Source organism: Arthrobotrys flagrans (assembly GCF_004000055.1).
Source record: "Arthrobotrys flagrans strain CBS H-5679 chromosome Unknown unitig_15, whole genome shotgun sequence".
NCBI classification, from domain to species: Eukaryota; Fungi; Ascomycota; class Orbiliomycetes; order Orbiliales; family Orbiliaceae; genus Arthrobotrys; species Arthrobotrys flagrans.
Genome location: NW_027137545.1, coordinates 2,285,809 through 2,302,325, shown reverse-complemented (window position 1 = coordinate 2,302,325; position 16,517 = coordinate 2,285,809). Strand labels below are relative to the sequence as shown.

General features: G+C 46.5%; 6 protein-coding genes across 6 annotated transcripts; 4 read left to right on the top strand and 2 right to left on the bottom strand.

The window, feature by feature from the left end:
* Positions 1–230: 230 nt before the first annotated feature.
* DFL_000595 (uncharacterized protein) lies at positions 231–655 on the top strand (the record flags this gene model as incomplete). Its single annotated transcript, XM_067635284.1, has 3 exons — positions 231–350; positions 423–506; positions 587–655. 3 exons carry the CDS (start codon positions 231–233, stop codon positions 653–655), a joined length of 273 nt encoding a protein of 90 aa, XP_067495137.1.
* Positions 656–2,245: 1,590 nt separating this feature from the next.
* On the top strand, positions 2,246–4,461 carry DFL_000594 (uncharacterized protein; the record flags this gene model as incomplete). Its single annotated transcript, XM_067635273.1, has 4 exons — positions 2,246–2,488; positions 2,561–3,006; positions 3,097–4,211; positions 4,298–4,461. The coding sequence occupies 4 exons, from the start codon at positions 2,246–2,248 to the stop codon at positions 4,459–4,461; spliced, it is 1,968 nt and encodes a 655-aa protein (XP_067495136.1).
* A 582-nt stretch (positions 4,462–5,043) lies between these two features.
* Positions 5,044–6,477, top strand: DFL_000593 (uncharacterized protein; the record flags this gene model as incomplete). The annotated part of the gene is made up of 4 exons (XM_067635261.1): positions 5,044–5,067; positions 5,138–5,194; positions 5,255–6,388; positions 6,451–6,477. The coding sequence occupies 4 exons, from the start codon at positions 5,044–5,046 to the stop codon at positions 6,475–6,477; spliced, it is 1,242 nt and encodes a 413-aa protein (XP_067495135.1).
* Positions 6,478–6,682: 205 nt separating this feature from the next.
* Positions 6,683–7,841, bottom strand: DFL_000592 (uncharacterized protein; the record flags this gene model as incomplete). Its single annotated transcript, XM_067635250.1, has 2 exons — positions 6,683–7,602; positions 7,664–7,841. 2 exons carry the CDS (start codon positions 7,839–7,841, stop codon positions 6,683–6,685), a joined length of 1,098 nt encoding a protein of 365 aa, XP_067495134.1.
* A 2,199-nt stretch (positions 7,842–10,040) lies between these two features.
* On the bottom strand, positions 10,041–10,933 carry DFL_000591 (uncharacterized protein; the record flags this gene model as incomplete). Its single annotated transcript, XM_067635239.1, has 2 exons — positions 10,041–10,705; positions 10,765–10,933. The coding sequence occupies 2 exons, from the start codon at positions 10,931–10,933 to the stop codon at positions 10,041–10,043; spliced, it is 834 nt and encodes a 277-aa protein (XP_067495133.1).
* Positions 10,934–12,018: 1,085 nt separating this feature from the next.
* On the top strand, positions 12,019–13,783 carry DFL_000590 (uncharacterized protein; the record flags this gene model as incomplete). Its single annotated transcript, XM_067635228.1, has 3 exons — positions 12,019–12,165; positions 12,234–12,535; positions 12,598–13,783. 3 exons carry the CDS (start codon positions 12,019–12,021, stop codon positions 13,781–13,783), a joined length of 1,635 nt encoding a protein of 544 aa, XP_067495132.1.
* Positions 13,784–16,517: the final 2,734 nt, after the last annotated feature.

The window sequence follows — 16,517 nt, the reverse complement described above, 5'->3', positions numbered from 1 at the left end:
GGAGATATAGAAGTCACTGAATTCATGAAGCCTCTAAATTCTATAAATAAGGGTTCAATTCCGTCTTCAACCACTCTCATCGCCATCATCACCATCGGCTCAAACAATCAAAACCAACCATCCTCATCCTCCTATAATAACGAAGTCAACATTTGATTCTCAAAATCACAAATATACTTCCTCTTCAATAAACCTACAAACCCTCCTATCTTTTCCTTCAAAAAGCCAAAATGAAGTTCGCCGCCGTCTCAGCTTGCCTGCTTTCCGCTGCTCTCCTCACATCCGCAGCACCAGTTGCCCCTTTACAAGTTGAAAATGGTCTCCAAGGACTATCGAGCGCATTGCCACGGGTATGCACCTCTCCACTCCTGTCTCCAAAGCCACCAGCCTCTCCAATACATCGTTAACTTAACTATAAACAGGATATTCCCAACCCTGTTGTCCTTGAAATTGAAAAACGTGGCGGCCCCGATGAATTCCACAACCCCGATGTCGAGTGGTTGAACGTAAGTTAATAGTTTCCCTTCTGTCCACGCATGAACTATAGCAGCAAGGAATATGAAGCCAACACCACTTTCAATCACAGAAATTCTTGGGCGGGCTCAACGGCTTCTTCGACGGAATTAGCAGATTCTTCGCTGGCCAACATCTTTAAATGATGCAATATGAAATACAATCATGAAGTTCCATCTGGAACGAAATGCATACGACTACGCCTACGAATATTTCAGGTGGCGCTTGATTTTTACTGTTTAAATTAGGTGCTGGAGCATCTAAGTCCGGATATTGGTTGAATATTTGGGGCTATGTTATACCCTTTATGGCATGTTGATGAAGTTGATTCTTATATATACCTACTCATTTAGTTCAGTATTTTGTTTGTATAGACCTATAGTTACTATCCTTTGGTCACAGTCTTCTTGGATCGTTTGTACGATAGAGCTCAAGCATTCAAATCTCATTTTTAGATTTCCATTGGCGATATATCGTTTGAAAGTGCCTAGAATTGTCTTTGGAAGCTATCCGACAATGCGCATGTTGGGCCACCCCAGCGCCAACATCACGATACATCAAGTTAACAATTAAAATGACATCCAGTCGATCAGAACTTACTTCCACATCCTCATATAGGATGTTCCCTAGACTGTTAATTTTCCCCCAAAACCTTCCAATCCCAAAGGAGGCCCAATGAAGCCAAAATATCAAACATACAAACTCCGGGGCCCGATACAACCCAACATCTAACAATCAACAGCGTATGCCAAAGTTAGCTGAAATTAACAGTGCCAAAAGTCCAACAGGTTGATTTAACATGAAACTAAGCACTTTGAAGTATGCGCAACCTTGTGTGAACCTGAAACCGGCAGGGTTAAGCTGGGATGATCGAGTAAGTGGTCACTGATCCCGGCTTGATATGTCGCGATATCGGATCTGTCGACTGGAGATCGTTACCACGTAGTCGTAAGTGTCTGATCGAGTGATATTGACGGTGTAATGAACCAATCTAGCACCTTATGAATCTAAGAATTTATAGACTGTTCCTAACTGCCTATCACTGAGGAGCCCTGTATATATCGATTCACATTAACTACAAGCCTCATTACCAACGGAACACGTATATATAAATATCCTACTCCAAATAACATGAAAACTCTAACTCTGCTTGCAACTCGGAAGCCATTAATGCAATTATCTTTTATATTTCGTATTCTTACTATTGTAAATGCACGCGCTGGCCAAACTTCTCCTACCCGCGCCGTATTAGAATGTTGCGCAGTTGCCAAGCAACGCAATACGCACGAATCCCAAGCCGCAATCCAAATCTGAATGGATGAAACGAGAGCATAGCTAATAAGGATGCCTCCGCCGCCAACTAAATCGAAAACTTCTATAGGTTTACGGTTGAGGATGTTGTTGTGAACAGTCGACTGTTGAATTCGGCTTGGGGGCCTTCGAATCCTTTGGTTGGTGAGCGCCTCTACGTATTCCTTTTATATAGGAGGAATTTGTCTCCTATGTATGCCGCTGAGGGACGAAGTCTTGGTTTTAACTTCTACATTGGTAACCCTTATTTTTCCACTATGGGCTTGTTTTTGTAATTTTTTCATAGTCATTCATTACCGTATATCCCGTTCCTATTATAATATATCCAAAGTTCTAAACTCCAAAAGGAGTATTTAGCGTTTTACTATAACTCACTGCGGGATTCGAAAATTGGGCATTCCGTACTTTGGAGTGTTTTAAGATGAAAATATGGGCTATAGCATACGCTGCACTGGTTTCCATTTCTTCGATCTCACATGGGGCAGAGGCGCAGATGAGGCTACCTTCAATACACAATAACATTGAGAAGCTATTGCTGAAGGAAATTCAGAATAACAAAATCAATATCAACGACTATGTCTCCGTCAAATTTGCTAAAGGCAAAGATGGGGACCTAGTGCTTTCTGACAACAAACCGGTGTATCCAACGAAACATCAGTTATCAGTAAGCCCCAAACTACCTTTCTTGTAAGTGCTTGGGTAATCAAGACTTGAATCTGACAAATTAAATTTACAGGCTCTTGTAAATCATTGGGGATCTCCAGCGGGCGAGAAATTCAACCTGACCTACTGGGTCTATGATAAACACTACAAAGAGGGCGGACCCATCTTTCTTTATCTCAGCGGAGAAGTAGCTATCACGGAGTATGGTGCTGGGGTGCTTCTGAACTACAGCCGCATAAACGACTTACAGGAAAAGTTCGGAGGGTTAGGAATTGCCCTGCAGCACCGGTATTATGGAGAGTCAACACCGCAGTCTGCGTGGGGCTCTGGAACCAATGAAATTGATATACACACCCCAGCAGAAAAGTTCCGGTGGCTTAGGACTGACCTGGCACTGGAAGATATCAGGTTCTTCGCTGATTCTTTTAATCATTCAAGTGAGAGGGTTCCGGCGGGTATTAATTTGAGGCCAGAGGGAACTCCGTGGGTAGTGCTTGGTGGCTCGTACGCCGGAAACATGTAAGTTCCTGAATTTTATATTCAAAGACCAGTCCCGGAGTTAATATTCAGAGTGTTCGACATACTCACCGAAGTTTTCCATATATCTAGGGCTAGTATTCTGAGAAAATGGTACCCAAATACATTCTTCGCTGCCTACTCTTCAAGTGCACCGGTTGAAGCCCGGACAACGATGCCGATGTACTGGGACATTGTCGCAAGGGCGATTGGAAGCACAGAACCAGCTTGTATCAAGAACATGCACTCTGCCATAAAGTATATCGACCAAGAACTAGGAAAGGACGAGAAATCAGCGGCGGCAATAAAGCAGATGTTCCTTGGCCCCAGTGCCGAAAGTAATACCAACGGTTGGTTTACAGAAACCCTCGGTTACCCCTTCTATGGTTACCAAATGACAGGAATGAATGAGCCTATAATCGATGATACCGTCTGGTCGATTAAACACTTTTGCGACCACATGAATACTGACGGCGATGCCGTATCTCCGATTGAAGGCTGGGAAAGCATAAAGAATTCAACTTTGCAGAGGAGTGGCAAGTGGGGTGCTGAGCGATGGGCGTCATGGCCTGGATATATTGCATTAATAAAAAGTTTCGGGTATTCCTGTAGCGGTTTCGGTACCGCTCAGGGTCCGGGGACTTGCAGTCTACCCGCACCCGCCACTAATCCTGAGGATCGAGCTTGGTTATGGCAAGTTTGTTATGAATGGGGTTACTTTCAGATTGGGAACCCGGGACCTGACCAGATAATGTCGAAATTCAGCGACGTAAAGCACTGGAAGAGCAAATGTGACCTGACTTTTAATGACAAAACAGCTAAAGGGTATCTTTCCATGAGTTCCAAGCCAAATACAAACATCACGAATAGATTATACGGCGGCTGGAATGATCCACAACCACGAACTTTCTACACTGTCGGCGAGAATGACCCTTGGAGCTCACTCGGCTTCTTAGAAACAAGGTTCCTAACCGATAAAACGGATGCCCCGGAATATATCGCGAACTCGACCATTCCCGCATGTGATCACAAACCGTCAAAGAGGGATCTATTCGGCTTCATTATCAAAGAGGGAGTACATGCTGCTGATATCGTATCGTTTAAATGGTCTCGGGAAACGTTACCATTGTTTGTTGCTGCTTTGGAGGCTTGGTTACCTTGTTTTGAACGGCCCGCAGGGAAGAAACCAACTGAATTATACCGACAAAGTAAGTTTTGTGGCCTTGTACTTATGCTAGATAGCCTAGGATATGAAATGTCTTTCAGGATAGGATAAGCTGACCAAGGGTGACAGACCCAACCCCAACCATCAACGACCAAATTAAAACGAACCAAACCTTCACGATTCGACCCTCAGCCGGGAAACAAATGCGCACGACGGTTCGGGAGTTAGTCAGGGTAACTAGTACAGAAAATAAAATTAGACTTGAGCGGCGGGCGAAACTCTGGTCGGATTAGTTACATCTGAAGGTACTTGCTCATATGTAAATTATATCGTCTATTTCTTGCATTTTTTGCCAAATTCAATTACTTAGACAGAAAGCCCTAGATATGAATACGGAGAATCATTAACATTAATTGAGTAGCAGCTGATTTTCGAAGCGAAATAGGAGATGGAAAAATATCTTGCAACTTGTAGCCGACATATGAGGGTAGAGGTACGTGTAAGGTGTACTCTTCGCAATCCAATTATGGGTTCTAGTTAATCTGGTGTATGTCCGCATCTATCACTAAAGTGTTGATAGTGTGGTATTCTTGGGGACGCGCCAAGGAGTCACTCTTTGTACAAATTAGTATGGGGGGATACCTCTGTCGGCTGGAGAGCGGTACAACACCACGTGGGGAAAGCTAGCCAGCTTCAGCGGTCTGGACTCGACGTTCTCTCGAAACACCATTTCAGGAGCTGCAACCATTCTATCCGCTAGCTCATCAACCTCTCCCATCTAGAATCACGACCAACTTTTACGATACACATCTTATCTCGATCGAATTACCGTCTATCCACGTCAATTGGGAGCTGCTAGAGCTTACGAAACAACCATGTCGACGAAGGCTCTCATTTTGGTATGAAGTTGCTGTCAGGGCCCAGGCCAGGGTCACCATCGAGGACACCAAGCTAATAGCGCCATGATAGGTCGGAGGCTCCCAGCGAGGAACTAGATTCAGGCCTCTTTCGCTCGATCAGCCGAAAGTACGCTATCTCCATCCTTCGTTCGAAGAACTGAGCTAATCCCTGTCACCTCGACTGCAGCCCCTCTTCGACGTCGCTGGACACCCCATCATCTGGCACTGCTTGACCGCTCTCACTAAAATCGACGTCAAGGAGGTCTTCTTAATCGGTTACTATGATGAATCCGTCTTCCGTGACTTCATCAGAGACTCTTCTAAAGAATTTCCCCAATTCACCATCAAATACCTTCGCGAATACGAACCTCTAGGAACCGCCGGCGGTCTCTACCACTTCCGTGATGTTATCCTCAAGGGCTCTCCCAAACGCTTCTTCGTTTTGAATGCCGATGTCTGCTGCTCATTCCCGTTGAAGGAAATGCTTCAGATTGCCGACGATCGTGAAGCTGAGGCTGTTATATTGGGTACCAGGGTCTCGAACGAGGCTGCCTCCAACTTTGGTTGTATCGTCTCCGACCCAGCCACGAAGCGAGTTCTTCACTACGTCGAAAAGCCAGAATCTCATATTAGCAACTTGATAAATTGTGGTGTCTATCTCTTCGGTAGCTCGATTATCTTCAAGATTAGGAAGGCAATGGAGATCAAGGCCGACCGACGAGCCTCAGACCCTCTGTATGACCCTAGCGAGGAAGATGGTTCAGAGAACGTTCTCCGTCTTGAACAGGATATCCTTGGACCTCTTGCCGAGGAGAAGAGCTTCTATGTCTACGAAACTCGCGACTTTTGGCGACAAATCAAAACCGCTGGATCGGCTGTTCCAGCTAACGCCCTGTACCTTCAGAAAGCTTATCAATCCGGCGCCGAAGACCTCGCAGCACCAAGCACAACCATCATTCCACCAGTTTACATCCACCCAACCGCCACCGTCGACCCAACTGCCAAACTCGGACCAAATGTCTCAATTGGCCCCCGTGCCCACGTTGGCGCTGGTGCTCGTGTCAAGGATTCAATTGTTCTTGAAGACGCCGAGATTAAGCACGATGCTTGCGTTCTATACAGCATCGTTGGATGGAACGCGAGAATTGGCGCGTGGGCGAGAGTTGAGGGCACACCGATATCAGTTAATCAGCACTCAACGACAGTTCTTAAGAACGGTGTCAAGGTTCAGTCTGTTACAATCCTGGCTAAAGACTGTGTCGTCCATGACGAAATTAGGGTACAAAACTGCGTTTGCTTGCCGTATAAGGAGTTGAAGAAGGTATGTTTGAGGCTGGCTTGAATGTTGAGTATCACGACACCTACTAACGTTTCTCTCTTTAGGACGTTGCCAACGAGATTATCATGTAAAAACTGCATACACATTTGAACACATAGATTGCAATATTCACGGAGGCCATGGATAAAAGTATAATGATTCATGTGCATTACTACAACTGATGATCAAGACTGTCTTGCTCTAATTATTATTAAAATTCGTGACATTGAAAAAAAAAGAACTCCCTATAACATGCGTACCAGCTTCCTCTTCACTATTCGATCTAAGCGCCCATATCTATTCCGTCTGCCTGGGGACCCAAGGGACACCATCGACTCTATCCGCCGTCAAACCCCCACTGCCCGGATTTGTCCACCCCCTCGCCTTTTGCTTCTCATAGCTGACCATCCTCAGCCTCTCGGTTTCTCTGCTCGTCAACGCCAAATAGACCTCTGCGAGCACTGCGTGTAAAACGAGACACACCCAAACAGCCATTCCGAATCCCAACTTGTACCCCACACTAACTTCCTCCACCCTCCCGTCTGCCAAACCCTGGATCGCAATGTATCGGTCGGGCAAAAGCGTTCCCCTCAAGTCAATACAAGCCGGGTACCTGTCTCTGAACGCCAGCTCCGCCGCGAACGTATTATTCCCGTTAATAAACCCAAACTCCAACTCCTTGCACGACACACCCATCCAGTATGACCCCATCTGATTGATAATAGTAGCGGCGATAAGCATCACGAATCGCATGGTAATAATGACACCCAAGTACGACCAGGCCCGAATCATCCACTTCCTATGCTGCTCAATCTGTAACTTCTTGATGTTATAATACCCAAGCGACAAACTCGTCGTCGTCAATGTAGCCAAGGTATAAACCGCAGTTTGAATCTCCACTCCTCCACCGAATGCACGGCGGGCGATCATGAGTGCTCCCGCGTTCCCAGTAAGGATAAGAAGTATGATGAGATATCCGTTGAGGCGGTGGAGGAAGAGAGCTTTGTAACGGATCACGGGAATGAATTGGAAGAAGACTAGGATTCCGGCGGGGACGACACAGGCGAGGTGGATGGTGATGCCGAGACGGTAGATGGAGAAGTTTGAGTACCAGTATTTTTCGGAGAGGAGGGTGGATTCGAAGAAGACGCCTTCGATGTCGAGGTACGTTGTGCGGACGGCGCAGAAGCCTAGCATTGCACCGCAGCAGATGAACCCTGGATAAATGTTAGCATCGGTGGGTTGCAAACGATGGGGTTAGGGAGGAACGAGACATACAAAAAGTAAAGTTGTAACCTTTGCGGAACCCGATTGGGTGGTAAAACTTTCTGGCGATTCGGACGAACATGTTTGGATTGTCGGTTGGTGGTGGTGGTGGTGGGGTTGGTTTGGCTATCGAGGAGGGCGATTTGAGATCGAGGTCGCTATAGCTGGGATCGTAACGCCTAGTTTCCATCGTGTGATCTTTGAGCGGGAGACGGCCTGAACTCATAACTGGTCTATTCGGAGACTCTTGGAGATATATTTTGCGAAACCGTGGGATATGATTAATATTATGAACTGCTTCTGTGCCAGCACTAGGAGACAGCTATGGGTGTTTATAAACCAGTAATATTGGGAGGGACCTCTTCGGAACCGGGAGCTTGATGGATTGAAATATTCGAAGTCAAATGAACCGTTGAAGTCCTGATATATATATCATCCCAAAGCCTATGGATTCAACTACCCATAGATTCGATTAGCTTTATATATTTAATAATATCAATTATCTGCCTGGCTACAAAGGGCCCGAGACTAACCAAAACAATAAACGAAAAGGCGTAAAGACACCAAATACCTGGACTCTATTCGACCTAACCAGGATAGGAACGTACGTTAATACGTAATCACTCTTCATATTGTTTAATCAGGGGGTTCGGGGCTCAAGCAGAAACCTCAGGCTGAATGGTGCCCAGACGCCTCGGGGTTGTTGGGGCTTAGAAACACTGGATGACATCACAAAACATGCGCGGAAGGAACGAATGCGCGCATTCGTGTCTACAAAGAATAAGAAATATTGAGCTTTAGAGAATATTCAATACTGGTATAAACTTTTTATCAAACTCATGAAGCCCCCCTTGGTTCCTTATGGATATTCTAAGATTTTGGGATGAACGGCCTCACTGGTTTCGAATTTCTTGCATGGCATTTTCTGAGACTTGTGGATACACTCTCACCTTCAGACCGCATATCTGAATCGAATCGCTCACGTTGCATACAAGAAGAAAAAAAAGCGACTTGCAGGCCTGAACGGACTTGGCTTCACGACTATATTCCCCAAAAAATTCATAGACCCCTGCGCTAGACGGAACTACGAACTTCCCTCAGAAAAGATCCTGAAACCTTCGATTTTGTGTTGCAAACTGTTACACTCGCTTCCGTTACCTCTTCGGGGTCAGAAACAGGGTCTGGTTACCCCTTCAAAGCAGGGGCGCAGGGGTGACGAGGACTCCTCTGGGATTCCGCGGAGACGGTGGGCAACGTCAGCCAGCCTTGGACGCTTTCGTAAGCTTTTGTTTTTTGTTTGCTTGAAGGGCCCGAAAGAAGGTGTTCTGCTGACGAGGAGGACTACGTCCCCATTTACAGAGTATTATATCCTGGCTTGGAGCACTAGGGTTTGAATTCCAAGACACTGCGATGGTTAAGCTTAATTCCTTCCGGTCCAAACGATCCGTGGCCATTTCGCTGTTCGAGAAGTCTCACCGGATGGTTTAGTAAAAGCTGTTTCGTCGTTGGTGATTCGGAAGAAAACATGGCTTCATACACGACTGCCGAGCCGAGCCAAGGATGTATTTAACCTTAAATTTATTGTGTAACAGATTTATAGATCTTTGGAAAGAGTGTTCGGTCATGCTGGGTGTGAGTACGTAAGCTTGTGGCTGTAAAAGGTGTTCGGGAGGATTCGATTGTTGTAGTTCGTGGTGGAGGACCGGATCGATCAAGGCGTTTGAGCTCCTCCGGATATAAATCTTGAAGATCAATTCTGTTGCCTGGTCTATCTATAGATTTACTAGCTATAGGTGGATGCTAAAGGCTTTTGCATTGCACAAATGGTAGGGAACTCTGACTAATTCCAAATTGCCAGACTGATATCGATTGAACGTCGACGTCAAGTTGACCCCTCGCTGTGATTTTGGGTAACATGCATGAGCACTCTCAGTTCGACTCAGCCCCATAGCGGCTTTATTCACAGTTCCGAGGCTGTAACTAATCGGAATATATATCCACATACTTCAATAACGTTTAAAAGTGCAAGAAGCTTAGCAGGATGTTGAGTTCCGTCAAACAAAAAATTTCAAAGGAATAGATCGTGAAATTGCCACTAGTTTACTGCATACCGTGATTTCGAGATTAAATTTCACAGTTACGGCGTATTAATGATCCAGTGGGCGTCCTGGATCCAAGGTTCTCTGGACCCAAGTCTCAATCCAATCGATCGTTCATTGCTCGCATACGCGCATCAGATAGAAATGTTTCGACAAAAATGGCTATTGGCAATCCATAAAGATAATATTTACATAGCCAATAATACCTCAATCCAAATATGTACATAAACCCGCAGCCACCTCGACTCCCAAGACCTCATATACACGTACACCCCGACCACTTCCATCATTTACACATTAATCTGATGTAACCAAACGTCCTGCTCATGCCTCGCCGAATAAATACTATTGAACAATATCTCCTGCATCTGCTTCACCCCAACAAACAATACATTCCGTGCCACAAACCACCTGACCCCCTCCGAACACGGCGGACTCGTCAAACTCCCCTTATACGTCCAAAAATCATTCAAAAAGTTAACCTCAGCCAACGCAAGTACAGGGTTAAAGTTCTCAATCGGCACACGGGTCTCCGTGTCTTTGAATCTGACCAATGGTGGTAAATGTGAGAAGAATGGGGAGATGGTGTTTCCAGGGTCGATGCGGAAGGCGATTACGGCACGTGGTTTTCCGGTGGAGGTGACGTGGACGAAGTGTAGTTCAGCTTTACTGCGGTCGCCGGCTACGGAATGATCTGCTGGGGCGTGGATGTGCCAGCCGGTTAGGTAGACCGTTTCGTTCACGCCGCTTTCTTCCTCAAACGTGAAACGAGGTAATTGGGAAAAGTCATCTTTGGGGTGGGCGAGGGTTACAGCCGGACCGTAGCCCCAGTTGTGTAGGGAAGCGTTGTAAGCGTCGGAATAGTGAAAGTAGGGGCGGTGATTGAAGGAGAGGCCTTGAGTTAAGGATAATGGGATAGGAGATTGCTGGGTGCCTATTTGGCAGAGTTCAAAGCCTTCGTGGTCCCATTAGTATCGCTATATACCTAAACTTTGTCGGGAGAAATATATTTACTATCTGATAGCCGGCCCCAATCATAACTAGCTTCGTACCCCCATGTGACATTTCCACCTGGCTCTGCACGTTTCTGCAGACGGTCTTCTTCGTGATGAAGGTGGTCCGGACATGCTAGAATCTCGGACACAAAGAGGCCATATGCGGCTATTGCGAGAATTGTTCGCATGGTGGGGTGAAAACCGCTATCTAAAAAACCAAGATCTCTTGGAAAAAGCTTGACTGGTCTGAACGTAAGAAAAGACAGAAATCGGAGTGTAAATATGCTAACTCGACATCTCCCCCTCGAGGGGGAAGGTTATTATATATACTCCCTGCATAACTTCGCAGAAGATATAATTTAGCACTTGCATTCGGCGAGGTCTACTGCTGTTTTATTACGCCCAGAGTTGAACGGGATATAATCTAGAAGAGAGTTTTGCAATGCGACAGTTTTTGCGAGTTCATTTTCTCTCTCTCGTCGAGCCAAGCTTTGGAACTGACTGCCTGAGATTATATCATTTTGCCTGGGATGAAAAGCGTTGTTTTGGTGGAGAGCGCAGGAAATGAGGAGCCTTGGCAGTAAAAGCCCTGAAGATCGTAGCCAGGAAAGGTTGAGTTTGAGGAAATGCTGGCGCTGGGCAAGCTGGGCGGTTTGCTTTGGTTGGCTTGAACAGCACTACGCGCGATGATTCTTCATGGCGATACGGGATGTGCGGAGGAGAATATTCCGGTCGGGTTTCGGGCAGTGCTGTACCGGTTAATCTTAGGTTCACTTTTGAAGTAATTTCGGGATTCTGACTTCGAGTTCAAGATATGATTCGAAACATGTTCACTGATAGAGACAGCAAAGACACGGGCAAACATACGGGCCATGCTATAGGGTATGAATTCGCTTTGAAGATATATCAATCGAAGCTATCGATACCGCGACTGCCCGTGTCTTTGTTGTTCAACGTATCTACTTGAGCTTGAACGTAAATTTATGAATTCTAGTGTCTTTGCATGGAAATGATCGGTATATAGCCACTAGTCTCGAACCGGGCGCTCTATATCCCCCACTGCTCCAAGCATCGTCGTAAATCAACATACCAAGGTGAATTCAAAGCCGACGCATGCCACTATTTCAACATCCTATTTTGTTGTATTTATTGCGTTGCCAGCCGCCCAGGATCCGATCGGAAAGCACGTATGACACCGGCCTTGGCAGCTGCTTAGGAGAGCCCTCCTTGCCTCTTGTTCAATTGCCTTGATACCTTCAAATTATTGTTCAAAATGACCGTCAACTCCCTAGTTGATCGCCATGCGCATCTCAATAGCACAGCCTCCGAATCATCCCCTTTAATCCAGCCGTCCGCTGGCGTACCGCCCGCTGGCGAAGTCTCGCGTGCAAGGCTATGGTCCATCCTGGGCGCTACATGGGTATTACACGATGAATTCTTATTACATGATATTGAATCGAAACTAATTGCTGTGAACATAATCACTAGGTCGGCGTTTTCCTGGCTTCGCTTGATTCGACGATTATTGCTACGCTCTTGGGCCCGATATCTAATTCTTTTTCGTCGTTTTCTACGATATCGTGGGTTGCTAGCGGGTATTTAATCACAAACTCGGCGTTTCAGCCTTTGTCGGGTCGGTTAACCGATATATTTGGCCGACGGGCTGGGTTGATCGCTGCTAATGTCGCGTTTGGGACGGGGACGTTGATGTGTGGACTTGCGAGGGATGAGAGTGTATTGATTGCAGGGCGATTGATTGCTGGTGCTGGCGGAGGGTGTTTGAATGCTATGTTAGTATGGACCTATGCTTTGTGCTTGATTTGGTGGAGTTAGCTGCTAACATAATTGGCAGTGCAACTTTTGTTGCTTCGGACCTTGTGCCCCTTCGCCGTCGGGGGCTATACCAGGGTCTTGGAAATCTAATCTTTGGCCTCGGTGCTGGCCTAGGTGGATGGATTGGCGGTTTATTCAATGACTCGTCTTTGGGCTGGAGATGGGCCTTCCTCTTCCAGATCCCCATAATCATCATCTCCGCAGTAGCAGTCGCTCTCCTCGTCGACATCCCCATCAAGAATACCTCAGAAGGCGCCCTCCAGCGGGTCGACTTCCTCGGCGCCATAACTCTGGTATCCTCTCTAATCCTCCTCTTGGTGGGCTTAAACACCGGCGGCAGCATCCTACCGTGGACCCATCCTCTCGTAATAACAGCAATCCCACTATCGCTCGCCATCTTCGTTCTTTTCATATGGACGGAATCCAGAGCGAAGGAGCCAATTATCCCGGTCCGCCTTTTCAAACTACGTACAACATGGTCGGCTTGCCTTACAAATTGGTTTTTTGTAATGGCCATATATGCCTTGATGTTCTACGGACCGCTTTATTTCCAATTACAAGGCCATTCGGCTACAGAGTCCGGTCTTCGACTTCTTCCCAACGCTGTCGGTCTCTCCGTGGGTTCTTTGACTAGCGGGTATATCATGCGACATACCGGGCGATATTACGGCTTGGGAATCGGTATCAACACCGCATTCGTCAGCGCTATCGCATTGATTACTACATTCACACTCAAGACGACAGATTTCCCACAATACCTGGCCTACTTCTTCGTCGGCTACGGTTACGGCGGCATGTTGACCGTAACCCTAATCGCCCTAATATCAAGCGTAGACCACGAGTTCCAAGCAGTAATAACCTCGGCGAGTTACGCCTTCAGAGCAACAGGCAGCACGATCGGTGTCACCGTTGCTTCCGCCGCGTTTCAAAACGTTCTTAAAGGCGAGTTGGAAAGAAGACTTGGTGGGGGAGGACCGGAGGCGGAGGATGTTATCAGAAGGGTCAGAGAGAGTTTCGAGGAGATATGGAAGGTGCCGATCGAATGGAGGAATGAGGTTTTAAATGCGGAGATGGCTGCGTTGAGGTCGGTGTTTTGGGTGGCGTTGGGGTTGGGGGTTGTGGGGTGGATTGCGGGGAGTTTTATAGGGCATCATAAGTTGCATACTACATTGAATAGGGAGGATGTGCATGAAGATGAAGAGTAGAGGGTGTATCATTTGGCGGGGTGGATGGCGGTGAATATGAGTAGAACGAGGCAATCCATTAGAGTTAACTTAGGAGGCTTAATCAAGCGCTCGTAGATACCTAAAGCAGTATCTTGATTACCTAGTTCAACGATTCCATAACCCCCCCGGTTGAAACCTGTAAACACTTCCTGGATAGGTGTAGACAACCGGACAAGGAACACCTATGAGAACTCTGGCATCCTTATTCCCTGATATCCGCTGAGGCGGTTTCTTCGACTGTCTTGATTAAGAACGAATTCAATACCTCCTCCGCAAGCTTCAGAGGGGTCTTATTAGGATTAATATTTGTCGGATCAGCGCAGACCCATTGGTTTGCACCGGGAAGGAGGAGGTAGGACGATCTGGGGCCGCAAACGATATTGCTGTTTCGGCCACAGGCTCTATATGGTCGACATGGTGGTAGAATTAGTTTGATGTGCCAATTTGTCGATTCGTATAATTGTTATTCTGGCGACGGGACAAGGTTTTACCTACCGCCTAGTTGAGCTACCTGGACATTGGGCTTGGGATCGGGATTTGCTAATTCGATTTTTGGGTTAGCTGCAGAATGTAAACCTCGACCCCAGGGCCGTCGTATCTATATATGCTCTCAGGGTCCAATGACCGTCTGAAACTTCGACGTATGTGCGTTCCCCTCGCCCTGAAGACATTAGATTCAATGTTGACCAGTCAGGTTGGGACTTAACCCACTTTTCTAGAATTCCTTCGACTGGTATCTGGTGTTATATCGTTCGATATAAGTTGAAAGCATTCCTGAGAATTAATATTGGTCGAAAATCTTATCCCGTGCGCTATGGCGCCAAGAGGTCGAAGCTATTTTGGTTCGAAGTTCTTTGATTCTAGATATTCGTCTCAATCAAGATCAATCGGATTGATCGTTGAATCCAGGGACCATATTGGGATGACAGTATCAATCTCAACTGGAAAACTAGAAACTGGCTTAATCGGCGGTAGATCTAACAATGATGTATACGAAAAGTATATTAAGGCTGAGGCCGGACCCACACATGTACACTGGATGTATAGAATCTAGAAAACCCAGCGAGCGTTCGCCAGCTAAGTAAAGCTAGGAAATTCGACACATGTTAAAGGTAAAAATGAGCGGTCATCTCATAAGCCAGAATATTGCGCAATGCGCCGGTGCATGCTAAAGTATATCTGATGTTTATTTAATATTTTGCGTGGCTCTGGAAACTTGTCAGCGCCATCCCGCCCTGCGTGCGTTCTGTTCGAATTCGTCCGATCTTGTGGCGCCAAGCCCTTGTCAGTTTGGGCCAGAAAGCTTCGCTTGTATGCGCCCGCATGCACTCTTTCTGACAAATACCCCATGTCTATCCTTGCAATAGATTAACTAACTTCGACCCACTTCCTCGCAGAAATAATTTGAAATTGGATTATACCTCTTAACCAGTTAATTCTCATGACCCGAGGGGCTTGACGGGCTCATTTTGAAGTTACGGAAACGTCGTCGGTGTTGATGCAAATCCATGGAAAGTCGACACAGAGTCGGCTGGGGCAAGAACGGCGTTTAGATTTTTGGGCCGGTTCTAGAATTCGGTCGGCCGCCGGGATAGTTCTGTCCCTGCGACTTTAAGATATCATTTTGAAAGTTTGCCCACCGAACTTGCCTCCTCTCTCAAGGCGATTCACTGCAACTTCAGATCGCCTATTGCGCATGCTAGAAACATCCGTCCTAGGGCTGACCGGCAGCGCCGCCGTTACTGCCACAGGACCACGATTATGGCTAATTTGCACATCATGAATGGTATCTTAAATATCTTAATGCGGGATATTGACGTTATCTCGGAGATAGGGGGTTTCGTGCAATTCTATAAAACAAAGTTGTACGTGTACTGTGCGGCGAAGATATCATGGGGTTGAAATAACCCGAGCTAATTTTGATACTATATTTTTGTGCTTACATGCATGGAAATACATGGTCGAAGCTTTGAGCGGCGTGGATTTTCCCGGCAGGACGTTGGTCATGCCAGGCCCGGTTTGCAGACCGACTGGTTCGCATGGACTTGTACTCAGTGTTGTCTGTAGGTAGGTACATGGACAAACTTGCTCGAGATCTGCTCTATACATGGATATGGAAGATACCGTATCAATTGCTTACAACAGCCAAAGTCCCTCGAACGATCGTGACTTTACGCATTCGTACGAATTCGTCCATATCAATCTGGGGGAAGCTGGCACAGACAGTGCGAGACCAGGATGTTAGAATTTGTGTGCGTGTGTTGGAGGCTACGCCAAAGTACAGATCACAAATGAGATATCGGATGTTCCCAGTTCCTTATTGACATCCAGCTGAAATGTGGATTGAAGCCGTCGAAACAAGATCTTTCAAGGTTTAAACAAAAGAAAAAAGGATCTTTAACCCCGATATTCGGATCGCAGAGTTCGTCCGTCTTAATAATCAGCTATTCTACCGGCTTCTCTCCCCCGTTGGCGTAGTAATATTCGTTCTGGCTCTAAGTTCTTGCATCATGAGAATTTCAAATATCGCAAATAGCCACAGCCACCACGGCTTCGCCATCCGATCTAGAACATCCGCTTCAATTGTCGGTATACGCGGTATCAGGTCTATAAATCCTCCAGTCATTGCCATTAGACCGCTCTCTTTGAACATCCAGACTCGATCACTATCACTACCATCATATACCCTATCAAAGCATCTACCCCTCCTGCC